Consider the following 26,533-nt stretch of genomic DNA (forward strand, 5'->3'; position numbering starts at 1 on the left):
GTTCCCTCCCTCAGCATTCTCGTACATTTGATTTTTAAGAAAGAGAAACAAAGCTCGTGTTCCCTCCTCTCTCGAACGTAAGAACTCGAAATTCCCGAGCAGTCTTCCCCCACTGTCCCCCTCGTCTCGCACAAACGCCCCCTCCCAAATCTCCTCATCCATTTGATTTTTGAGAGAGGATTAAGAAACTGGGTGCTCGAGTTCCCTCCTCTCTCCCAAAACGTGGGTTCTCGGTTCTCGCATGCTGTATAACAGCACTCTCCCCCTCGTCTCGCATAAGCTCCCCCTCCTGAATCTCCTCAGCCCCCGAAGCCAAGCAACCACCGACCTCAACCCTCCCCACCAGGACCCTCAGCCCTCCCGAGGAGATCAATCCCCAAGCCCTAGGTCCCTAAGTCCACCAACGCGAAGCCCTTAGTCCACTGACGCGAAGCCACCCTCAGTCCACCAACTTGAAGCCCTAAGATCTGTGGGAAGGTAAATAATCTGTGATTCTAGGGCTTGGGCAAAATTAAATTTTTTTTCTCTATTTGCTTCATTATTTTTTGCTCCCTGTATTTGCTAGAAACTAATGGTGAAATTCGGTTCTTCTGTCATTTTCTTTTCAGGAATTGCAAATGCTTTAGGAAGAATTTATTACTCGCTATCCAGGTTATAAGTTCAAGCTCCTTCATCACAATGTATCATTTATTTTGTCTAATTTCTAACTATTCTTTTAGATTATGTCTTAGACCTCTATTATGGTAGTTGTATGTTTTAAATATTTGAAGGTTATTAGTTTGCACATTCTCGTGAACAAAAACTACTTTTGACATCACAATTTTATTGTGATGAATACTGTGATACGATATGAACAAATGAAAAAACAACTCTGTTGCTTGGCTAATTGTAAGCTAGTATTCAATGATTCACAGTTTGATCCAAACAGAACTGCTTGACTTTCAACATTTTTTGAGGACTTTTGATGCTTGTTTGTTTCAATTGTTGCATGAGATTTTGTTCCTTGGCAAGTTCTTCTTATTTTCGAGCTTGATTGCAGTTTAATGCTTGCTGTTATTGAAGATTCACTTCCTTTTTTTTTTTATTTTTTTTAACTTTAAAATCCTCAAATAATGTTCTCTTCTATTAATTTGCAATTGATTTAAACTTTCAGGTACCTCCTTACCATTTTAGCAAGAAGTCTCTCTTTCTGTTCTGTTTGTGCTCCATCTGGTGTGGAGTAACTTTGGGATAGCTTTTTATTCTAAGCTAGTTGTTCATGAAATTCTTAAGATAGAAAACAATAGCTATTCTTCTTTTTTATTTTTTTTCATATTCTTTCTAGTGGTGTTTAGGTTATTGTGCATTAGACTTTCTGCATTCTATAGTTTCTTGTCCATGAAGTTCTTCATAAGCCCCAACTTGACACCGATTCTTTAGCTTTATCAAGGTTTTGTTTTTCTGATTTCAGTCAATTGGGTATATATATATTTTTGATAAATAAACAAATTTTATTGACATCCCGAAAGCAGATTTCAGAATTACAACTCTGATGCCCCACCTAAGTAGGTACATTAGAGGCAAGAAAATCTTGAAAGGCCATGCCATTAAAATTTATTCCTCAACCATTAGATATTGAATGCATATTTTGTCATGCTTCCACTGCAAATGAGTGCGCCTCTGGCTCTATCAAACCTTTAGGTGTCTTTGTGGATATGGGTGTGCTCAAGATTTTTCCTTTATCACCAATGTTGGTTGCTTAATCTCAACATATTTAATTTACTCCTAATTTATCTGTTTACATGTGTCTATAGGAGTCAGTGGGTGATATCTTGTCATACACAAAAGCAACATTTAGCTTCAGCATTCCTATAACAGGTCTGAGATGGTCAGTAATATGCAATTTTTGTAAATAAAGTTTGTAAATCTATAAGTTTTTTAATTAATATTGTTTTTCTTATTAAAAACAAATCTTAATCATACAAGTTATTGCATATTAAGTTTTGCTAGAATATTATTTGGCATTTTATTTCCAGAATTTTTAAGATTTGTGTTTGTGTTAACAAGGAGGTGGCTTCCTATTAAAGTTTCATCATTAATCCTTTTTGTGTTCTTTTTCTGGTTTATGATTAGACAGATTTTCCTCATTATGGCTTTCAATAGTTGATCTGTATGTTTCTACCATTTTTCAGATCTGGTCTTGAAAAGAGAATTAAAGTTTGAACCCAATGGTGTTTAAACAATATTTATGAATATCATTAATATATATTTGCTATCCTCCCTCTTCTCTCAACATAACCCACATCATTCACACGTGTGAAAATGAGAGACATGCCTAACACACTATCTCTCTCTAATAATGGTTGAAGGTTCTTAGGGTGTCCCCTTGTAAATTGACAAGAAAGAGGGATAATGTGATGTGTGCCAGCTTGATGATTTAAAACACTGGAATGTAAGTTCCTAGTGGCTGCACATTCCGAAGAGAACCTCAATAAAACCAGTAGACTTTATTGGTAACATGGGTATTCTTTTCCTATTTCATAAATGTTATTTATTGCTATAGAACCCCTTTTTTTTACTTCTCACACGTACAAATTTTCTTTGTTTTTTCAAAATCAGTCATGTCAACATCTCAATCATCATCTGTACTTAATGATTTTGGCATGGAATCTCCAACTTGTTGGTGTGGTTTGAAAACACCACTAAAGACATCTCACACGTCAAAAAATCCTAGAAGGAGATTCTTTGCTTGCCCAAACTATAAAACGGTAAAAGCAATTTGCATGGTTTGCTTTGTTTTGTTTTGCCTAATGGTTTGCTGCTTGGGGTGTAATAAGATAGTACTAATTGGGTTATAATACTGTGTGTAGGGAGAAGCAAGGTGTGAATTTTTTGTATAGGCCGATATACTTCATTTGCTAGAGGAAAATTTTCATGCCCATGAGAGTAAGGCGACAAGTATTTCGTGGAATGATGTATTACAACGCGAGTATGCTGTTCGGAAACGGGAAGATAAAGTGAGAGTGATGGCAAAGAATCTGAAAAAGCAAAAGTGAAAACTTTTGTGTTTGTACTGGATTCTGACATTTGTAATAGTGTTTATTTAGTTCGGATAAATTATATGTAAAGTACGGTGTATGAACTCTTTTGAGTTTTGCATGCTCCTTTTGAAGTGCACATGGTTTGTGGACCAAGACCATGTATGTAATGTGTATGGTGTTAACCTCACTGTGTAAAGAACTTTAGTGCAATTACATTGTCTTTATAGACTTTAGCTAAGTGTTATTTAGTGACATTGCTCAAAACACACATGATATTAATTTACTTCCAGTTCTTATACAATTCAAGTATTGGTGTTGGCATTTTCTAATCCTAGTTTGATTTGAAGGGTAAGGTGGATTTTTGTTGTTTTTGGAGAAGGTGGAATTATCCCAAGTATATAACATAATAATCCGCATCATTTTGATCTCATTTGATTGATTATTGTGCCGCTGCATTTATGAAGTTCAATGGCAAAACCCCAATGGTGGTAGTTCTAACATCCTGATGGCACTTCAAGTTTTACCTCATCATTGGGTGAGATCCGGTCCCACATCCAATATGTGGATAGATATGGTAGAATCAAATTTATAAGATGTACATAAAAATTCAACTCTAAAGTAATTAGTAATTCAACATATTACCATATACAAGAACAGCTATTAAGTGTGGCTCCATTTTCCTGCTATACAAGTTCAGCTTTGCATACATATTCACTGGATTGTACAATAAATTCCTACTCCGAGTCTTAAAATGAAAGATATATATTCTATGCTAGGCACATCACATGAAATGTACATTATATCAACCATTCAAAATCTTTGCAACTGTTTTTTAAATCTTCAGTTTAGTGCAGCTCCTGGACAACTTCCTCTTAACTATAAACCTAGAAACAAGCCGAGTTCTGATGCTTTTTGCTTTTCACAGATTCAATAGCTACAAAATAGGAATAAATTAGTTTTTTTTTTTAAATGTAGCATAAAAAGAATGGAAAAATCTCATATAGTTTGTAGAAGCTAAATCTATAAAAATCACTTCGACTCACAATTGCATTATATTTAGCTTTCGGCCTAGACATAGCAGCCAAACTTCTGGAGGACTCTACAAAATGTGGTGTGGCAGTAGCCTTCAAGATGGCTTTAATAGAAGTTTGCATACCACGATTTTTGTTGTTCCTGAAATAAAAAGGGTACCATGTGTTTTCACATGATAAAAATACTGCTAGAATAATCTTACAAAGCCAAATATTAGAACATAAATATTTTGAAACCGATAATCTAATAAGGACGTTCCTTGGTTGCAAACATATTATATGATCTTGAAACTTGGTTCATAATTGTCAAAATCTCAACAATCAAGTAGTCAGCCAAATAACAAGGATCTCACACTTGAATCTCTCACCAAATAGGGGCTGCACTTGCCAGTGAAACAAGTATTAAATGTAGTAACCAGATTATGATATCTACTCATAATCTGGTTTTAAAACATTATATAATAATCTCCATCTCTTTCCCAATTTAGTGACTGATACACCATAGATGCTATACCTCCTAGACATATAAATTATATGTAAAGATACGATATAAGATTAAGTAGCACAGCTGGATTTATTACCTAATGGCTACACAAATTGCTCCAAAAGCAGCATCAATAAAGACAGCAGGTCAAGCCATGAAACTAACATCAATTAATAAGGCTCTTTCAGGAAAGTTAGCAACATCAAAACTAACATAATTTGGGCATTTGTCAAAATGACACTTCTCCTGAAAGTGTAACTACTACAGCCCAAATATAGATATTCACAAGTAGACGGGCTTCTATTGCAGTAACTCCAAAATTTTGACAAATCATGTTCTAACTTTTGGCATACCTCAGCTTTTCTGATTTTCACATATCAAGTGCCATATGTGCTAATTTTGGACTGAGTCAGGGCAAAGTAACTCCCAGCAATTACAAAAAAGCAACTTCTGATCTTTCAACAATTCCTAAAAACAAAAGGTATCTGTTATCAATGTTTTCCCACATGCAAATATCTTCAATAGAAAAACAAAAATACAGAAACCTTACGTAGATACCAAAACACATTGTTGGAGCTTAATGGCACTCTCACTTGTCTAAAGGGCAATCAACTTTAAAACATCCTCCCTCATCTACACCAACACCCATTTCACAAAAAGAGGAGACTCACAAAATCATAAGGAACAACCTGCAGGAGATTGATCTACCCATCAAGTATTATATAAAAATTGTTAAATATAATAAAGATATAAATGAAGAAAATAATATTAGAGAGTCGTTACTACCACTCAGGTCAATAAATGAACTTGGTTAAGGTTGACATCCTGGGCTCTCACCCAATTCACTTTCATCTATTTGGAGTTTCCTGCAAGTCTAAGTTCCAGGGAAAATTTTCATATATTAGCATTAGAACTACTAAATATCAAGTAGCCAACATGTTTCGACAAGTATTACCTGTTTTTTTCTTTTTGTTGCCATCTTCTCCACGGGTGGAACCTTCCTCTTATTTGGAGGTCTCCTTTTCCCTCGAACAACGTTCGGACTTAAAATCTTTTTACCCTTATCCAACACCACCGTTGGGTTGGCCTGAGTTGATTGGAATGTCGAGTCACACGTTGAACCTTCACATGTTTTATCAAACTCGTCAACATAGTGCAGAAATACATGGACTTTGTCGTTGTTTGAGGAAATTTTTGCTACTAATTTCAAACATCTTTGGATCATAAGCTTGTAATTACGCGTGTCTGATCTACCCCACAGGTCATCATAACTACTTCTGATTAATGTGTAATGCATCTTTAAGTCCTTTCTCCATCGATCTAGAAAATATACATCTGGCAGCACATTAATATTTTTCAACTGACAACCTCTAAGTGCATGCCTACATATAATCCCCCTCATCTCAAACAATCTACAAGTGCATTTTACCTCACACTCATCTTCATTATAGTAAACTGAGTAATGAACTCTTTTGGTTTGCTCATCAAACGATATTTCATCCAACACATCAAATGTTAAAATGCACTCTTGTGTGCTTACCAACCAACAATTACAACACATTAGGCCCATCAACTCTCTTTGGACCTCCTTAAACTTTGCATTCGTGCAGACTTTTTGAAACTGCTTCTCAATGTTGAAACGAGAGACGCAGAGGATAGTTTGGTTGCTCGATTTGAAATAAGTCGTTGTCTCGACCTCCACTTTCTTTCTAAGAGCATTATCAAATTGGTCGACAAATTCCTTCAATGTCGTCCCAGCATGGACATACCCGTCAAAAAATGCATTCATACTTTTGGACCTTTGCATTGTGTTCATACCAGCCCAAAATACACTCGTGAGGAAAACTGGAACCCAAAAGGACCTTTCCTTATATGAGGACTGAAGCCAATGGTTGCCTTGCAGATCATATTTTGCAAGTAGTTGACCCCAGCTCTCCTCAAATTCTGTGGTGGTCTGTGAATCATATAATGAAAACTGAATGCCAGTCTTCAACCCATAGTTGAATTTGGCGTGCGATCCTAACTTCACTGAAAGTTTGCACATTATATGCCATAAACAATATCTATGGCGAGTTTCAGGGAATACAGTAGCAATCGCATTCTTTATCGCTCGATTTTGGTCAATTATGATAGTTTTCGGTGCCCTACCCTTCATGCAATCCAACCACATTCAGAATAACCAAACAAAATTATGTGTGTCCTCGCTTGATAGCAATCCCGCCGAATAATATGGACTGGCCATGATGGTTAACACCAACGAATGGAGCAAACGGCGTACCGTACCTATTTGTTAGGTACGTTGTATCGAAGGATACAACGTCTCCAAAATACTCTTAGGTGGCTCGACTCCATGCATCAGCCTAAAACACATTCTGTAGCCTTCCATCATCATCCACATCCATGTAGGAAACAAAACCATTATTCTGATCTCTCATTCTTTTGAAATACTCATTAAGTGCATCGCTACCTCCTTTACCCAACCTTAAATATCTAGCTTTGTCAATGAAATTCCTACAATCTTTCTCTTGAAAAGCCAATTATCATAACCCCCCGCGTCAACAACAAGATAATAAAACTTCTTATTCATTCGTATACCGGCTCTATCATTCAGCTTGAGGATTTTTTGACTATATTCATCTAGATGCTTGTGCGATCGCAATAGTCTACTTTTCTTAGGGCTCATAGTAATATGGTTGTGAGAATTTTCAACAGTGGTGAAAACTCATTTCTCATTATTGTTCAACGTTGCATTTACCTTCGCTTTACAACCCGTTTTAGTTGTTGCCCGTGGCTTCGACATATTAATGTTTGGCTTTGGATAGTTAGGAGTGCTACCCGCATGGTGCGGGGTAGCCCCCTCCCCGCACCCCACCCCGCATGGTGCGGGGGTGGGGGTTTCCTCCCTGCCACCCGCCCCGCTAGGCGGGGTGCTGGGTGGATACCCAATCCTCCCTGCCTTATTTTCACTTCAAATATTAACTATATTTTATTATTTTAAAAAATTATTTCTAAATCTAAAAGTGATAAAAAAAATATATATTTTTAGCTCTAAATTGTAAATTTAAATTTTATAAATATGACTATAATTTAAAAATTATGTAATTTTTAAATTTGTTAATGCATATTTTGTGTAAGTTGTAGTGTAGTAGTTTTTAAACTATATAGTTTTTAAATTTGCTAATGCATAATTTGTGAACAAGTCTAACAAATTATAATATATATTTATATATACACAATTTGTAAAATATAAATATATATTTATATATATAAACATATATTTATGTTTTTGTATATATAAATATTTATGTTTATATATATATATATAGATGAGGGCGGGGCGAGGGAAATGCAGGGCGGGTTTGGGCCCTCCCCGCCCCCCGCCCCCATTAGGGGGACTAGATTCGGGGCGGGGCCCCCACCCCGTCGTGCAGAGGCGAGGTGAACGGGGGCGAGGTAGCTAGGTGCGGGGCCCCGCTACCCACCCCTAAGGATAGTACTTTCCACCACGGGCACAACCAATGGTCATATATACAGGCCTCCCCTCATCATCTCTTTTAGTCCTCTGTGTCCTTACACCAAAACCCTCTTACTTGGCATACTGCTTATAGTAGGCAATAAGCTCTTTCTCACTGTCAAACTCCATACCTGATCTTGGTGGTTCAACTTGTACCTCTTCATCCAGGACAACAATGGTACCCTTTAAATCTTCATTTACGTCGAAGAACATTTCTATGAATGGAAACATAATGATGAATTAGCATCAATGAAATACTCAGAGAAATATATACATAGCATCGAATAGTGTAATACCATCAGCATCATGACAACTTCCAACATTTGCTTCATTTTCAGATTCTACACTATTTGGTGTCATCGACGCAGGAGGCGTTTCTTGCCTCAAGTCTTCCGGATTACTCGACGATTGGTATTGAATATAAGGTGGCATCTGCAATTCAATAGCAGCACGACGTTAGAAAAATTTAAGTTACTTTAAACAAATGAATTAACATGTAAATTTTTGAATTTTGGGTAACAAACTCAAATATACCCCGAATGAATCTTCAACTCTAATGAAATCCTCCAAACTACTCGGCGGAGGGTAGGGCATATCGTGGGGATGCTGCCATTATGCATTTACTTAGATGAATGAGCACGTCAAACACACTTTAATAGAAAATAAAACATCAACCTGCCTACTCACATAGTCGACATTTGGATTTCCAAATACATTCTGATGCGTGTAAAAGGCTTGTGAAGTCGACGTCGAAGGTCTGCGTGCCATTCTATCTTCCTCTTCCCCCATCACACTAAATTTAAGTCGGTCTTCCGAGGCTTTAAAGGCGAAGTAGAAAAGAAGAAAAATTCTCATTAAAGTCAGACAGTTAATATAGAATCTCACACTTAATAAACATTTTCTAAGGTTATCTCTTTGACCTATCAAAAAGAAAGAAATAATTTCACAATTTCTAAATCAGGTTATACACTCAAAGAATAAATCCAAGATGAAGCTCGTGCCTCACAACATGCACACAGAAAGGGCAAGTTAAAGAGGATAAAGCCCTTTCAGTGGACTTGAAGACAACAAGAAAAAGAGCAACTGGCTGATGTTAAAAATTTTGAAAGCAGATTTCAAAAAGCAAGTGGCCTGGAATTTCCATGTTACTCACCCAATAAACCAAAAATTGAAAGCACATATATTCCATTCTTCTTCCAAAGAAAATCAGGAAATAAGGCTCTTTCAAGTAGTGTAGAAAATGGCTTCATCACCTTATATATAAAGTAATTGAAAGTATTTAGGGAACGATTGCACTTTGCATCAGAATGTCCAGATATCAAGATCTAGATTTAATATCAACGTAATGCTTTCCAAGGGTTTCCTTCACGTGCATATAGGTGTTGCCTACAAAGAATTTATCTTCATATAATTACAAACAATTTTTTGTATTGGTAAACAAAATTTATATAGATGTCTAGCTAGCTTGTATTATTTCTTCTAGCTAGCTATCATTATTTTACTTTGGATTATAACTCTTTTGTTCTGGATCTACACATTCAAATATTGTTACACTTTGCTCAGATCTAATCCATGTGGCTCAATTAATATTTAAAAAATAAAATAAAATCCATTTGGCCACCAAAAAGGACCATGTAACCATCTCAATTGATCTGCATCCTGATCATTGAGATCATCATCATGAAATTGGTTCCCAAAACATGTTGAAGAAATACGATCAGTAAAAGCTAGGTTTAATTTTAGACCTTAATTCTTGGTTGATACCTAGTGATCAGCGCTTCTGGATCCCTACCATACAACATTTAGACTTTTTCCAGGCACTGCAATTTTTTTTTTTTTTTTTAGTTTCAAACAAAGGATAATCAATTCCACAAATATACCATGTTCATCTAGTCCATCAAAATGGTCATATTTAGTGTCCATTCTTTTTTGCATTTACATGTTCTATAAGTATAGGACACTGAACATCATGCAGCATCAAGATGAAAATAAAGGCTATAACTATTACTTATGCCATCATGGCTAAGGTTCAAGCTTAGCCCACCACTTCTCTAAAACTCCAATAAAATTTTTGAAGATAAAGTAAGAACAGCTTACCCATTATTTTAACGAATGATACATGCATTTTCCTTAAACTCTGCACTATCAGAAGACCCAGCTAGCAGTACTAACCTTGTAAAAGGCACAACGAACGATTAAGAATGTGTGAAAAAGATGCAAAAAATTGATTCGAAATACAGATAATCATCTTCAATCAAACAATGTATGAATGAGATGCTTAAAAACAGAGGTTGAAACCAGAGGTCAAAAACTGAACAAAAACTGTTTTTTTTTTTTCCATGCCCTAATCCGAAATATCCATCTCACAAAATCCAAAACTTACCTCTGCTAGTACACAAAATGAACGTAACCATATGAAAGTTCATTGGTCTGAAAATGTTTTACCTCCGTATGATCAACGACGATGGCGAGGGACGGGGGTCTTCGCACTCCAAGTGTTTGTTTCGTTCAATGATTTCCAGGCAGTGGCGGCTCTGTGCGTATGAAGTAGCGTCCCTTGGTGTCGCTGGGCAGAGCGACGACGTCGTCGGCAACGCTAGGCGGAGGAAGGTGACACGGGGGTGAGGGAGGTGGGCTTTTGCAGGAGGAATTCGAAATTTTTTGTTTCATTTCAATTAACCGAAATATGAAGTTTTTACATTTCTAAAATGCATGTTTGGAATTATTAAAAAAAAACAATAAAAATGACGTCACATATAGTGTGCAAAATGTTCAGCTGTAAAGTCGTGGATGCGTAGTCTTTAATCATAGTAAAATCTATAGTAATTTAGATGCAAGAAGGACAAATCACGAAAGTATAGGGGCGAAAATTAATTTATTTGATTTTACTTCAATTTGTCATCTTCTTCGATAACCCTCGAGTCTTTACATGTGCGATCCCTAAAGTCTCCTCCAATCAATTTTCTTCTGCTTTTTTACAGGCCTGTAACGGTGCGACCTCCTATTTCATGGAAGAAAGTTCAAGATTGCCGTTGCCGGACGCGTTCCTTGATTTTCTCCGGGAAAATGGGCTTGATCCTTCGATGTACACTGCAAGCGATTCGACCCCTCGTTACGTAAGGTAACGCTATATCACCAATTTCATCCATTTTCGTCGATGTTAAGGTGCTTCGCAGAATTTAATTTTGCTCAAAACAAAGCAAAGCTTGATATACTGCCACCATTGGAAATTACTATATTTATTTATTTTTTGTTTGCGACTTCTGGATGTTTACTTTTATGTTTATATTATGATTTTTGTTTTCATTCATATCATTATTTTGTGTAGGTTGAAACCTAGTTGTGAAGATTTTGTTGAAGAGATTGAAGATGAGATGAAATGCAAGCTTGAGAAAGTGGTTTGGTTACCTGGGTTCTATTCTCTTCCGCCTGATATTCAGATTGCTAGCTCAAGGGCGTACCGAGAAGGAAAGGTGAGCGCATAAAATATTAAGGGGCGCTGCTTTTGTATCTGCCATTGATATGTTAACTCGTCTGCAATGTCTAGCAAACCTTGAACTTGATCTTCGTTGCCCTCTTTTTCAAGAATATTATTTTCATTTTACTCTTTCGGAGTACATGATTATACAGACCCCATTCAGTTGTCTTCCTTTATCCTGCATTGTATTTAGGAATCAGTTTTACATCGTTTTTCTAGATAATTGGAATTTTTTTGTCAGATTCTAAGTCGAGGCTAAGAATCTGATTTTCAACTTTTTTGTTTGTCATCATTTGGCTTTCTGGGGGTAATTGACCATCAAACGTGTGTAATTTTAGTTTCTGTTTATGTATCTTTCTAATAGCATTCTTTGTTGTTTACTTTGGATTGGCATTCAGATGTACGGAATTGATGCGGCCTCTGGAGCTGCCGTCAGAGCACTAGATGTTTCGGCAGGAGATCATGTCCTTGATCTTTGTGCTGCCCCTGGTATGCATTTGTTCCGCACCTGTACTACTATGCATCCTCATTTAGACAGGGTAATGCTTGCTTCACTCCAAATTAACATGTATATCTGGCTACAGCAACATGGGGATTTCATATTTTGCAGCTTCGACGATAGAACAATTTTGTTTCTGTGCTGTCATTGTTAATGGTGCTTTTAATGATAGTGATGATCAAGCATTGTTGTCACCAGATTTTTGTTTGGGACTGCACTGTTCAGTATCAAAACATTGTGCTGACCTCTGACTTAGAATTTTTTTTTTTTTTTTTTGTGGGGGGGGGGGGGGGGGGGGGATTGTGTTGGGGTTTGAATGGTATAATCCAGTAAAGTGATGTCCCAAATTTTATATTTTTCTTTATGTGCCATAAATTGTGGACGAACAGGAAAATTTTATAATCTACCCTCCTGTGAGATGATTAACTTGATAAACAAGGCAACAAGGGCCTTCTAAGATCATCTGATTCAATTTTCCTCATGCATCTTGTGTCTTCAGGTGCTAAACTGTGTATGATAGCAGATATTCTTGGAAAATCAGGATCTGTTACGGGAGTTGATGTTGCAAGCCAACGTATGGCAGCTTGTAGAACTTTGCTACAGAAATATGCACTGGGTGATCGATGCCGACTCTTTGTTGCTGATGGAACGACATTTGCCATTCTTCCTGTGATGTTTCATTCAGATTCAAAATCATGTAATCAATCTGGAAAATAGTTCTGATGCATTTACTTGTAACTTAAATGTCTTCCTGCTTAAGATTTGACATGTGAAAGTAATCATCTACTTGCTTTTGATGCGTTATCGTTCCATCTAGTATTGAACAGGTGAAAGTAAAGTGGAAGGAAAGGGAGATGCATTCAGGGAGTGGACATCTAGAAGACCATATAAGGAAAGAAAAAAAGCAACTAAAGTTAAGAAAACCATTTCTTCACAGTTGGTCCGGGGGACTCCAAATCAAGAACTTATATTTTATGGGCGGCATTCTGGAGTGGTTGGGCTCACTAGAAGTGAATTATATCAACCTGCTTGTGAATGTGAGGTTTCAAGGCGGGGCTACGACAAGGTAAATTGTGCAGTTAAGTCAGTTGGATTTTTCTGAGTTATGAATTTTTATTCCTTGCAAATTCTAATGGCTGTTGTTTTTAACTTCAGGTCCTTGTAGATGCAGAGTGCACTCATGATGGGTCAATTAGACATATTCAAAAATTTGAACAATGGGGTTGGACAACTCTTCAGCGTCGTGTTTTGGATGCAGAAAGAACTGATAGCTTGACTGATCTTCAGGTTTCTGATCCATTATGCACATTTTCGCTGAAAATATTACTTCTGTTTTGGAATTTCATTTGGAAGATACAATAGGCATTTGCTGAAGTGATATGCTAATGACCGAATATTGCTTCTTTGCCTTTTAATTTTTCAATTATGTGTTTTATGGGATGAAGATTTGCTTTGAAGCCCTGCCATAGCCGTAGTTAAATTTAACGGGACCTTTCTTTTCTATAAAATATGTTTTTCCTTAATTGCAGTTGAGACTTCTGAGCAACGGTTTTAACCTGCTAAAAGTTGGGGGATCACTGGTCTACAGCACTTGCAGGTGCTTTCCTCTAACAGTTCTTATGGACCTTGAAACACAAACAGCCACACTTTATGTCATATTTTTGTCTTCTAATCTCTACTTTTTGTCCTTTTCTATAAATTAGTTTAACAGTTGCTCAAAACGAAGATGTTGTAGAGCAGTTTCTCAAGGATCATGCTTCTGCTGGTATGGTTTTTGCTCTGAACCTTATTCTCTAAATTTGGTTTTGAATTTTAATTACTAGCGTATAAAATATTTGGAGACTCTTGCCTGCTATTTGTATGACAAACTATGGAGCTTGTCTGAAACAAGTAATGCCATTTTGTGTATTGTCAAACAGTTCAGATCTGTCATGGTTGTCTTGAGTTATGTAAAGTAAGCTAATAGTTTCTGATATAATTCCCATTAAATTATTCTTTGCTGTTCTTGGTAAGCTATTACAGCCATCTGTTCTCAAACCAACGTTTTTTTAGGGTGAGAATTGGGAGGCCATCTTGAAATACTCAGGAAATGATATCAGCTAGGAAATTTAAACAATAATATTGTTTTTTGAAAATTTGGTGGAAGCTGTTTTATCCATTCGTTTTGAAGTGAAGGCCAGAACCTAATCAGTCTTTACAATTTCCATTTTTCTTATATTGGACTGATCCATATATATTTGCATCTTTTAGAGCTGCAGGAGGTGGAGGATGCCAAAAATTGGCCTTGCAAGAGTGGGCGGATACCAAAGACCTTGCGCTTTGACCCTTTGAAATCGCAAACTAGTGGACTCTTTGTAGCAAAGTTCATGAAATTGGCCATTTAATGAGGTTGGTTCTAGTGCAAACACGTGTGTTCACTACTGGTAACTTACTGTAGTTCGCATAGTTCTCATGGGAAAAAAAAAATATATGATTTGTTCATTAATTGATCTCTTTAGATGTGGGTGAAAAGATTTTCTTTTTTGTATTACTAGAAGTATGTGAGCCTTTGTATTTCAGAGCAAACATATGCTGAACAAAATCCTGCCCCCTTCTTTCTCTCTTTTTCTCCGGAACAAATTAAGACCAGAATAGAGGTTTAAAAAAGCTTTGTTTTGATGCAGGAGTTTCCCTGGTTGAATCTTTTGCCCTGGTGGATAAAAACTGCTCATTGGCTGCTAACCTTTTACGAAAGGGATTGATATAGTCCTATAGTATGAGTTGAACGATCTAAGACAACAGTTACTTTCTGGGTCACTAGGTTATTCCTGTATATTGATGCTACCTCAGCTTTCAACATTGGTCTTGTCATCCAAGCAGGGGGAACCTGTGAAAAAACTTCATTTTCTTTGACTCTTCCGGAGTTGCATTTTACAGGCTTTTCTGAAGGAAAAGAGAGAAAAGAAGAAGAGGAGGAGGAGGAGGAAAAGGAGAGAAGAAGAGAAGCGACCGCTGCCCGCCGGGGGGGGGGGGGGGGGGGGGGGGGGGGGGGGGGGCGGGGGTGTGGTGGGTTTTGAAGGGAAGTTAAAATCGGATTGTATTCCAAGGGAAGTCCCCGTGGTGTCGTCACTGTCGTGGAAAGTCTCAGTTGCTCGTTCTGATTGTTAAGAGATTTTATCTTTAGATGGATTAACAGTTGGCTAGATTGTTATCACTATCCTTTACTTTTTACAGGATATCATGTTGTCTTAATGGTGCTGGTGATCAATTTACCCCTAGAAGAATAGGTAGAATGATAGACATCCATGAATTGAATTAGTTAAATCTTAACATGAATTCTGTCATGGGATGCCTTATTTGATGATAACATTTTCTTTCAATTCAAATTTATTGACTTTTCGAACCTCAGTAGTTGGCCTAAAATTCTATTCCAGCACACCTTAATAGGCCTCACCCCAATGTGCAGGCCTTACTTTTCCACCACCTTGGCTTTGCTGAGATTCTAAATCAATGTCATATTCATTTTGAAAGAAAATTGTCTCCATGCTATTTATGATGCTCTAATCAGTACGAGTCCCTCAGATCATTGGAAGTTTATCTAGTTTTTAATTCCAGAATTCCGTGAAATTAGTCGAGTTGTGCACAAGATAGTTTGGACACATATGAATATGAAAAAAAAAAAAAAAAGCTATTTATGATGCTCTAATGATGTATGCAAAAGATAAATAATTAAAACCAATTATTATAATTAAATTGTCTCTATACCATATATATATATATATATTTGTCCAAAACATGGAGATGATCAACTTGGTGAGATTCAAGAATAACGTTACAGAATAGGTACCACCTAAATCTTTGTACATAAATGAGTACTTGGATCTCCTGTACACATTATTCAATGCCGAATTCCCTAAGACTCCTCACTTTTCTGGGAAAATTGGATAGAAAAATAATCAATTCCAGTATAGATTCGCTTTTCACTTCATTAACAATTGGAGGCTGAAGAGCTCTAATTACAATTTACAACTTTTATCTAAAACTTTACTATAACATTTCGTGCTTTGTAACTATATTTAAAGAAGACGATTAGGGGAAAGATGCAAGATGGGATTCACAGAGCATATGCACGTCTGGCAGCCAGAAAACAGCCTCCTCCAAAGATCATGTCAATGGCCAAATAATATAACCTTTTGCTGTTGAGTGAAGTCATTCCACATGGGTGACGACCAGCTGAAAGTTGGAAATATGAATGTAAATATGATTTGACTATACCTTCAAATGTCTTCTACAAATATTCTGAAGAGGAAATCACGTAAGCGTTTTGAGTAGGGACGGTGCTACAGGCACCATTGCGGGAGCCACCGTTAGGTAAATTTTTTTTTTTTAAATTATTTTTTAATACTTTTAAATATTTTAAAAAAATATAAAAAATGAATAATAGTATTAAACAACTTTTTCTTAATTATTAAGAAAAAAATAAAAAAATTGGCCAGCTAGCCTCCGGCGGGTGCCACCAGCGGTGGGCTTAGTGTTTTCAAAAAGTATTGCTTTGGATTAACAGCAGAGATTGAAGTTGCATCATATTGGAATGATTTGTACGCGTGCTCGAGCTTTTTGGCAATATCATAGTCTTGTAGTATGTCAATTGTACCGAAGTAAAGGGTAATGTCATACAACTCTCCAGTCGGTTCCCCAACTAGCCGAGTTTCAAAGTCACTCCATACTGTCTGTTCAGCCCTTGTTGGCATATGTTTGCAAAAAGAAGCTCGTCCACGTCTGCACTGGACAGACAAGGAGCATTATCATTTTCAGGAACTACATGTGACATTTCCACCAGAAGGGCGGACATGCCTCCATACATATATTATGCTATAACGATGTATGCATAAAATAATTAATTAATTAAAACTATTTATTATAATTTGAATAATGTTAAATATACTTTTAAAATATGAAGGCTCGCATACTGATCCACCAATAAATAGTAACTTTTTATATGAATTTTAAATTTATTTATTATTTGGGTGGCACTAGAGCCACTTCTGTAAGAGTTACTTCTAGATATTTTTGTGTATTTTTTTTATATGTTTTTTTAACATTTTAAAATAAATTTTTTTTAAAAAATTACAATATTATTAAAAAAATTTACCTAATAATTAAATAATAATAATAAAAAGCTGAGCAGTTGTCCCAGTGGGCTCCAAGCATTTCCCTTACATTTTTTTTTTTTTTTTGAAAAATCCATGAGATTTGCACGTTTTATTTTCTAATATTTTTACTCTGTCTTTTTCTGTTCATCCTATATATATAGAAAAATAATGTACTTTACGTCAAATCCTGTCCAGATACATTAAAAACGTCTACGTGGCAACGAAGAAAATCCAGCTGTTTGGAACTCAAAAGAGTCAAGGTGGCCCCCTGCAGTTGCCCGAATTATTGGGTATACTGGTGGCTTCCATCAGCCGTGACATCAACCTTTTTAAGTCTTTTGACACGTTACCATATTCAAGAACCTAGAAATAAAAAGTACATTCCTGGAATCTAAATTGACAAACGTGGGCCCCCGGGTAAGCCCAAGTTTTAAGTTTTTGTATCTGTCAAGATTCAAGACGCTGGAGAAGATCATGAGCAGTGTTCAAGGAATCGAGGCTCCTCTCAGTAAGATTTTCCATTATGATTCTCGTTTCTTCTCTTGGTTTTCATTTCCTTTCCAGGTTTCCCTTGCTTTCCAAACGCTGAGCTAAGCGCCAACTCTGACTTTCACTTATTCACAGTTCAGAAGAAGCAGACCTATCGACCTCGATCCTCCGATTCGGTTTTACCGGAAGATGACGATTCCCGCGTCGAGAACTCGCCCATAGAGCAGGTAGCTCTCACGGTTCCGGTCACCGACGACCCCTCGCTCCCTAGTTTCACCTTCCGGACGTGGATTCTCGGAACACTAGCATGCGTCCTCCTCTCCTTCCTCAACCAGTTCTTCTGGTATCGGAGAGAGCCTCTGTCAATCACTTCGATCTCGGCTCAGATCGCGGTCGTCCCGCTCGGTCACCTGATGGCCTCTACGATGACAGACCGAGTGTTCTTCAAGGGGCGACGGTGGGAGTTCACGCTGAATCCCGGTCCGTTCAACGTGAAGGAGCACGTGCTGATCACGATCTTCGCCAACTCCGGGGCGGGTAACGTGTACGCGATTCACATAGTTAGCGCCGTCAAGATTTTCTATAAAAGGAGTATGTCGTTCCTGGTGGCGTTGCTCGTAGTTATAACGACGCAGGTGTTGGGGTTTGGGTGGGCGGGACTGTTCCGGCGGCACTTGGTGGAGCCCGCTGCCATGTGGTGGCCCCAAAATCTCGTGCAAGTCTCGCTATTCAGGCATGTTCTCTGATCGTTCGACCAAGTTTCCGTAAATCTTATCATAAAAGTGAAAAATTTGAGTTGAGGTTTGCAATATTCTTAAGTTATATCTCATGCACGTGGTTGTGGATTCTCGTTTGCAACCGAAATTTATTATTTTAGCGGACAAACTTACAAACATAAAATGTTAAACCGGAAAATTATAGAAAATCAAATTATATAAGGAGATGATGTGGTCAATGCTCCCTTCTTCACTAAACCTTTTGGAAAGTTGTAAACTTGATAACAAGTGCACCAGAGAATCGTGGGCAGCGAGCCCCCGTGCGACCATTGGCATCCTAGTAAGAAATTCGGGTTTCTTATTGTAGTTACGTGGTATTTCTTTGTCCCTAAAATATTTTTTTTATTATTAAAGCCGCTGTTTTTTTTATCATTTTTTTTTTTTAATATAGTTAGCCGTTGTTGTAGTCAAAGATGTCATCCTCCATGTATTATGAATTGACAGGGCGTTACACGAGAAAGAGAAGAGGCCCAAGGATGGGTTAACACGGAATCAGTTCTTCCTCATTGCCTTCTTGTGCTCCTTCGCTTACTATGTCTTTCCCGGCTACCTATTCCCGATGTTAACGTCTGTTTCCTGGATTTGTTGGGTATTCCCTACTTCCATCCTTGCCCAACAGCTAGGATCAGGACTTCACGGTCTTGGCATTGGTGCTTTGGGTTTTGATTGGTCCAGTATATCCGCTTACCTTGGAAGTCCACTTGCCAGTCCATGGTTTGCTACTGCCAACATTGCTGCTGGTTTTGCGCTCGTCACGTATGTTCTTACCCCCATAGCTTATTGGCTTAATATCTATAAAGCCAAGACGTTTCCCATATTCTCAGATGGGCTTTTCACTTCTGGTGGCCAAAGCTACAATATCTCAGCTGTAATAGATTCCAACTTTCGCCTTGACATTGATGCATATGAGCATAAAGGCCATCTCTATCTCAGCACCTTCTTTGCTACATACTATGGTATCAGTTTTGCCTGCTTTGCTGCCACTGTTGTTCATGTATTCCTCTTCCATGGAAGGTAAACCAAACTTTTCTGCTTAAATTGTTTGTTTAAAACCTGTAACTCACTTTCTTTGATTGTGGTTAATTAGATGGGCGTCACTTGGTTGCACATTGTAAATTATAGATAATTGTAGCTCACATTTTCTCGATTGTGGTTAGATGGGGACATCACTTAGACGATGCATTTTATACATTACAGATAATTGTTGATCAGATGTCCCAAGACTTGAACACCAATTAGAGACTTCTACTCTTTTGCCAAAAACTGATGCTTAGTGGCAATCCTTCAGGTTGTCTGCGTAACATCCATGGGAAATGAAGACTTGGATGTACTCGAAAGGCTTTTTTTCAGAAGAATAAATATTGTGGTACCATTATCTTGAACATCTTACTATAAATGTGTGCGTGTCCATACTCTGTACATGTATGAGCCATACGGGCCTTCTTAAATTCTTTCCTAGAAAGTCAGTACCCATCTATACCAGGAATCACCCCATCTTATCTACAAGAGAACTGCATTGAGTATGTCACGTTAACCACTTTCAAGTATGAACTAACAGTCCTCAATAAAGTTAAATTTAAAGTTTTCTGCTTGTTACTCAAACTGTATGCCTCTAATTTTTACATCAACATTGTGCAATCAAAGAGGCGGGAGGTGAACTATGTGTGCATTGAATTATATTCAGTATGTTGCACTCACAATTTCAAGGATATAGGGAAATGTGGCAGCTAAGCAAGTCCGCTCTCCAAGAAAATAATATGGATGTGCACACAAAGCTCATGAGAAAATATAAGCAAGTTCCTCAAGGGTGGTTCATATGCATCCTTTTGGTCAACATTGTGGTGACCATATTTACTTGCCAGTACTATAACGATCAACTCCAATTGCCATGGTGGGGCGTCTTGCTAGCATGCTGTATTGCCCTATTTTTCACTCTTCCTGTTGGAGTCATTCGTGCCACAACAAATCAGGTACGTCTTTGGACACGTTTCACAAATGATGCATTTACTTTTGACTATGTAAACTCTCACAAGCATATTTCATATTTGAGTGCTGACTTGGGGTGGTTTTATCTTTCTATTCACTTCCTATAATAAAGTCTAGATGAAGCTCATGAAAAAGATAAACTGTGGTCTATGAACTCTTCCTAATGTAAACTTATGAGCATGACATGCATGGTTTTAATCCTTGTGCAAAAGAGAACTATATCTCCTGCATGCAGTTATTAGTGTTCTAACAGGAGTAAATCTTTTACTTGGGAGCAGGCGCCATCCTTGAATGTGATCACAGAGTATATTATTGGGTTTCTATATCCAGGGTATCCTGTTGCCAACATGTGCTTTAAAGTATATGGCTACATAAGTATGAAACAAGGGATCACCTTTCTGGAAGACTTCAAGCTTGGGCATTACATGAAGATTCCTCCGAGATCAATGTTCGTGGCGCAGGTAACTATCCTGTGCATCCCACTTCCTAGATAGAAATGGAAAGTGTTTCATCAATCTCGATACAATAAAATTTATAATCATCGGTCTGATCCCTTAATCACAATAGCAGTGAATCTTTTCAGGTGATGGGTACTTTAGTAGCAGCATTGGTGCATTTAGGGACGGCGTGGTGGCTTATGGACAGCATTCCAAACTTATGTGACAGGGAGTTGCTTCCTGCCGGCAGCCCATGGACTTGTCCGAGTGATCATGTATTCTATGATGCTTCTGTCATATGGGGTCTGATCGGGCCTCAAAGAATTTTTGGAGATCTTGGGCAATACGCTCTCATCAACTGGTTTTTTGTAGCTGGGGCTATAGCCCCAGTCTTAGTTTGGCTTGCACACAAGGCCTTCCCTCACATACATTGGATTAGACTCATCACTATGCCTGTGCTCTTAGGGGCAACAGTGAACATGCCCCCTGCCACTGCTGTCAATTACACCAGCTGGATTCTTATTGGTTTCATCTCTGGCTTTATTGCTTACAGGTATTACCGTGAGAGGTGGAGCCGCCACAACTACGTGCTATCCGGGGCACTTGATGCCGGATTAGCCTTCATGGGAGTATTATTATACTTGTGTTTTGGGATGAAAGATATCAGTCTCAACTGGTGGGGCAGTGAGTCCGACGGATGTCCGCTGGCTTCTTGTCCAACAGCCGAAGGGGTCAGAGTGAACGGCTGCCCGGTTCTGTGAGTGATTATTTATTTATTTTTTTTCCCTGTATTAATATTATCTTGAACATAGGAAGAAGAATTTATCAATCTTTATCATCTGGTAGAAATGTAAAGTACAATAAATATAGTGCAATTTAAGTATCATTAATGTGAATATTGTTTTTCTGACTTGGTTCTGCATTGCGGGTGGCGATGTCGTTGAGCAATCAGCCGTGTTTGATACAAAATATAAGTCTTATGGGGACAGATTCAGCCGCTCCTTTCTCATGCTTTTCAATGAAGGATGAGCATGGTGCAATAGAAATTTAAAGGAAAAAGGGGGGAGGGAAAGAGAGGAGGGATTGTTTGTTCAAAATCTCCAAAACCCGACCCGGAAAGAGTGGCACATCCGTTTCTGAGCCGATCCAAATACGTGTTTGTTAAAAGCAAAAACAAAACCGGGTTGTTCCATTAAACATAATAATAACATGTGAAGTGTGTAATTTAGGGGGTGACAATTTGTGTTCGCGAATAGTATCTGTACATGTTGAGTTGAATTACAAGTATTTCATGGTCAACTTGAACACAACCTACTTAATTAACAGACCAAATCCTAAAATCTAATTAATTCGATTTATATAAATAATTGGTAACACAACACAACCCACATATTCTATTTAATAAGTAACTTTTATTAGGCTAATACGAGACCCATTTCAATTGGTTTAACCCGTTTCATATGAATGAGTTGAACTGAATTATATATTTCTTTTGACACAATTAATATAAGTTTATAAATAATACAATAATAAATATATAAATATTTCATAAGTTCAACTACTAGAATGGAAGGAAGGGAAGGATGATTCTATTGAAGGCACATGGCAATTAATTAAATTCTAGTTGGGTCGTGTGGTAATGAAGCTTAGAGAAGCCAAGAAGCTGTCCATTGTGAACGAAACTATTTTGAAAGATCCGAACATTCATGTTCGTTTACCAAAGGATGTGAAGACTCGGCTGGTGAGTTAGAGTAAACCTCAAGCATTTTGGTATAAAATTGATGTAGATGGTTGCTGCATTAGTAATCCAGGAATAACAGGTACTGTTGGAGTATTGCAGAATCGTAACGGAGAGCTCTAAATGGCATTTTCACAATCTCTTTGGCATTGTACAAATAACTTTACTGAAATTAAAGCATTATTGTATGGATTATAGCTATACCAAAGGATGGGAGTGAGTCAGGTGGAAATTGATCGAGATGGATTCAATATTAGTTGTCGTATGGATCACTTAGGCTAGATGTGGAGTAGGGTACTTATAAGATTTTTGGGATGAGATTATGCAAATATTGTCTCAAATTTCTTACTCTATTCGGCATATATATAGAGAAGCAAAGGCTGTGGTGGATTTTTTTGGCAAAGGAGGGTGCAGATGGAGTGTCCTAGCAATGGATTAATTATGGGGGGTCTTCCTCATTATGTGAAGGGTCTCATGAAAACTGATAAGGTATGTCTTTCTTACATATGTGGAAAATAGATGATGTTCCCACTTGTTTTATGTCTTTCTTAATGTAAGTAGTTTTTGGGGATTTTTGTTCTTTTCGGTTTATTGTTTGTAATCCATGGAAAATAAGGATTTTTTTGGTTAGTTTTGTAACCATTGTATTTCTCTAGTACCAAAAGTGGAGGTTTTTCAATAAAGTTCGGACCTACCGTCCTCCTTAAAAAAAAAAAAATGATACCAAACCCTATAATTATTTTGTTAATCGTGGGTTACACATTTTGACATGTAATTGACTTATTTATTAATCGTATCTTACAGAATCAACTTGTTTAAACATATGAAATCATTTATATTAAACTCAAATTCTATTATTTTGTATTGTATTTGTATTGAATTAACGAAACATGTCATATATTACCATCCTTGATCTATCCGACTATACTCTTAACTTAAGTCAAATGACTTGTTTTGTTCTTAACCTTATTTCAAGAATCAAAACGGGTGGAAATAAAAAGCTCCCGACCGCAAATTGGATTGAAACAAAAAGCTATATATAGTAGTTGGGTTAGGTTGACAAGCATAAGTACATTTTTATCAGAAAACTAGAGGGATGAGATAATATAAATTTCCTAATAATTTTAAGAATCAAATATGTAGATACCTAATAGTTGCAATAATTAAATTAAATTCTTATTTTTATTTTATTTGGAACATATTACGAAACTCAAATTTGATAATGATAATAAAGTAAAGCTTTTTAATTAATTTTATCTCTAACATTCGATACGATATTTGGGTAATGCTTGTGTTTTTTTTTCCTCTTAAGAAATAGATACGGATTCCATATATATATATATATATATATTATGATTTTCAAACATTTATGGGATTATTTTCTAGAAAAAATAAAATAGAGTTATGGTATTATTAGTGGAGTGCATAAAAGAGTAAATAAAAATTATTGTACATAGAATTTTTATTTATACGTACAATGACACTATACAAACAAACGCATATATATTCTTGATGCCACAAGTGTATACATGAATCTCCAGAAAAAAAATTGCATGTTTTGGGTGGGAAAAATGGGGCCAATACGGCGACTTTATGCATCCAAAGAAGGGATGAACGAGCATGGCCGGCCTCGGTTTTATCTTCAAAAGACACACGAGTAGTGTCACAGATTCATAGAAAAACCATGGAACAAAAACAAAATTCTTTTAAAGAATTTTGTTTTTGTTTCATGTTTTTTGTTACATAGTAAAAAATTGAGAAATATTTCATGTTAAATTTACATGTCATATAATCCGATACGTCAAATTATAAATATCTTTTAACTATAAAATAAATATTACTTACTCTTAAATCCAAGGTTTCAAGTTTCGTATAATTATATATGTACACATAGATTTTGATGATAATAAATAAATTCAAAGAATAAAAGAATTTCAACTTCAAGCTGTCTACACAATGGAGTCAAGCACATCAAAAAATCAAGTATGAGTAAGAAGGGAACAAGTTCACATTAAAGTCATAGAGTAATATTGTAAATCTCTTAAAAATTTAAAATTAGGATTAAAGTTTAAAATTAATATTTTATCATAAAGTATTAAAATAAATTTTCAACATGTGCATGAATATTTTGAAAATTATATTTGAAAATTTTGAAAGATGATTGATTGTCATCTTTCACATGTGCATGACATAATTAAAGGTTTGAATTTGAAAATATTAAAGATAATTGATTGTCATATTTCACATGTGCATACTTTATTTGAATATTTTTAAAAGTGATTAATACTTGTTTTGACTTATGCAAAATGTAGATAATTTTGTTTGAAAATTTTGAAAAGTAAAGTCTGCTCCTTTTGTTATATGTAAAAAGTAAAAATATTAGGTTTGAAATTTTTGAAAAGTGAATGATGTTGTCTTTGACATGTGAATTTTTGTAAATTTGAATACGAAGTCTCATATGCCTATAAATAAATTATTTGAAAGATTCACATTTACAACACCAAGAGCATACAACATTCATTCAAAACTTTTTTTGTCTATTCTCTAAGCATTGAGCCTTAACCCTTATTTATTTTTAGAGATATAGTTTGAGCTGTATTGTTCATATTTTACTCATTGAGGAGTGTTCTCTGATAACCTACCCACAATCAGCTTTTGTATCACTAAAAGGGTATGTATAATCCTTGTTCGTGTAAAAAGTGTCCTACACATAAAATAGTTGAATCACCACGTGTAAGGTGATTACAAGTATAGAGGGTGTTCTACACAGATTCTTTGTAGTGGTGTTGTTCAAAGGTATAATAGGTTTCTATCTCCACCTGAAGGAGGTCGAATAGTGAATTTGGGAACCTTCAAGAGGTAGCTTGAGGCGAAGACGTAGGCAGTGGGGCCGAACCTCGTTAACATACTAAATTTGCTTCTCTTTTATCCTTACTCTTTATATTTATTGATATTTCATATTTTGTTTATATTTTATATTGTATATTTGATTTATAATTGTTATTTTTTTAAATACAACTTTATTCACTCATTCTTTTGTTAGTCATCTGGGCAACAATTAGTATCAAAGTAAGAAAAATTAACTATCTTTTGAGTTAAAATCTTATTGCTAACATTGCAGTTTCATTTGGTGAAAGTCAATCTAGCACTTGGCTTTCACTCTTTTGTGGAGACAATTACTCATTATGGAAAGTTCAAATAAGAATATTTCTTTAGACTCAAGGTTGAGAAATTTAGAAATGCATTGTAAACAGACCTTATATTCCAACAAAAATAGTTGATGAAGTAAATGTCAAAAAGGAAGAAGAAGAGTTCAATCGTAAAGACGATAGACTTTATACATTGAATTTATCTGCTATGAATTTATTATATAATACTCTCAATGGAAATGAATTTAATAGAATAATGACTTGCGCTACGGTAAAAGAAATTTAGGATAATTTGGAAGTTACTTATGAAAGAATTTCACAAGTAAATGAGTCAAAATTTTATATTCTTACTCATGAATATGAAATGTTTAAGATGAATGATGATAAATCTATTTCTAGTATGTATACTCGTTTTACTAATATCATAAACAGTTTGATAGTTCTTGACAAAATTTACTCCAACATAGAGATAGGAAGAAAAATTCTCAACTCTATACCAAAACGCTGGGAATAAAAAATGATAGCGATTCTTAAAACTAGAGATCTCAAAAAGCTCGAAGTGAATGAACTTATTAGGTCACTTATCACCCATAAGTACACATTGAAAAAATGAGAAGAATAATGAAAGCCAAAAAAGAGGTTGGCACTTAAAGCTATTCCTCATGAAAGTGAAAGTGATGAAGATGAGGAAAATGAAGACAGATAAAAAAGTTGCAATGATAACAAGAAGAAATCAGAGGTTCTTAAAAAAAAATAAAACTCCTTCGATGAAATCTTTCAAAAAGTTTTCCAAGAAAGAT

The 26,533-nt window shown here is 36.3% G+C and overlaps 3 protein-coding genes across 4 annotated transcripts; 2 read left to right on the top strand and 1 right to left on the bottom strand.

The window, feature by feature from the left end:
• Positions 1–5,451: 5,451 nt before the first annotated feature.
• LOC122274560 (protein FAR-RED ELONGATED HYPOCOTYL 3-like) lies at positions 5,452–6,705 on the bottom strand. Its single transcript, XM_043083586.1, has one exon. It carries the CDS (start codon positions 6,703–6,705, stop codon positions 5,452–5,454), a length of 1,254 nt encoding a protein of 417 aa, XP_042939520.1.
• Positions 6,706–10,880: 4,175 nt separating this feature from the next.
• On the top strand, positions 10,881–15,041 carry LOC122318839 (rRNA (cytosine-C(5))-methyltransferase NOP2C). Of its 2 annotated transcripts, XM_043136524.1 has the most exons (10): positions 10,882–11,170; positions 11,378–11,522; positions 11,926–12,016; positions 12,526–12,723; positions 12,854–13,092; positions 13,182–13,313; positions 13,556–13,623; positions 13,730–13,791; positions 14,277–14,414; positions 14,690–15,041. In XM_043136524.1, the coding sequence occupies exons 1-9, from the start codon at positions 11,058–11,060 to the stop codon at positions 14,408–14,410; spliced, it is 1,182 nt and encodes a 393-aa protein (XP_042992458.1). In that variant the 5' UTR covers positions 10,882–11,057; the 3' UTR covers positions 14,411–14,414; positions 14,690–15,041. The 2 variants fall into 2 exon arrangements, with proteins under 2 accessions (XP_042992459.1, XP_042992458.1); XM_043136525.1 differs by lacking the exon at positions 14,690–15,041 and having other exon boundaries at positions 10,881–11,170; positions 14,277–14,607.
• A 2,471-nt stretch (positions 15,042–17,512) lies between these two features.
• LOC122318838 (oligopeptide transporter 7-like) lies at positions 17,513–21,756 on the top strand. Its single transcript, XM_043136523.1, has 6 exons — positions 17,513–17,666; positions 17,783–18,380; positions 18,868–19,437; positions 20,138–20,393; positions 20,688–20,870; positions 20,993–21,756. Exons 1-6 carry the CDS (start codon positions 17,633–17,635, stop codon positions 21,605–21,607), a joined length of 2,256 nt encoding a protein of 751 aa, XP_042992457.1. The 5' UTR covers positions 17,513–17,632; the 3' UTR covers positions 21,608–21,756.
• Positions 21,757–26,533: the final 4,777 nt, after the last annotated feature.

The sequence above is a fragment of the Carya illinoinensis genome, chromosome 8, assembly GCF_018687715.1.
Source record: "Carya illinoinensis cultivar Pawnee chromosome 8, C.illinoinensisPawnee_v1, whole genome shotgun sequence".
Taxonomy (NCBI): Eukaryota; Viridiplantae; Streptophyta; class Magnoliopsida; order Fagales; family Juglandaceae; genus Carya; species Carya illinoinensis.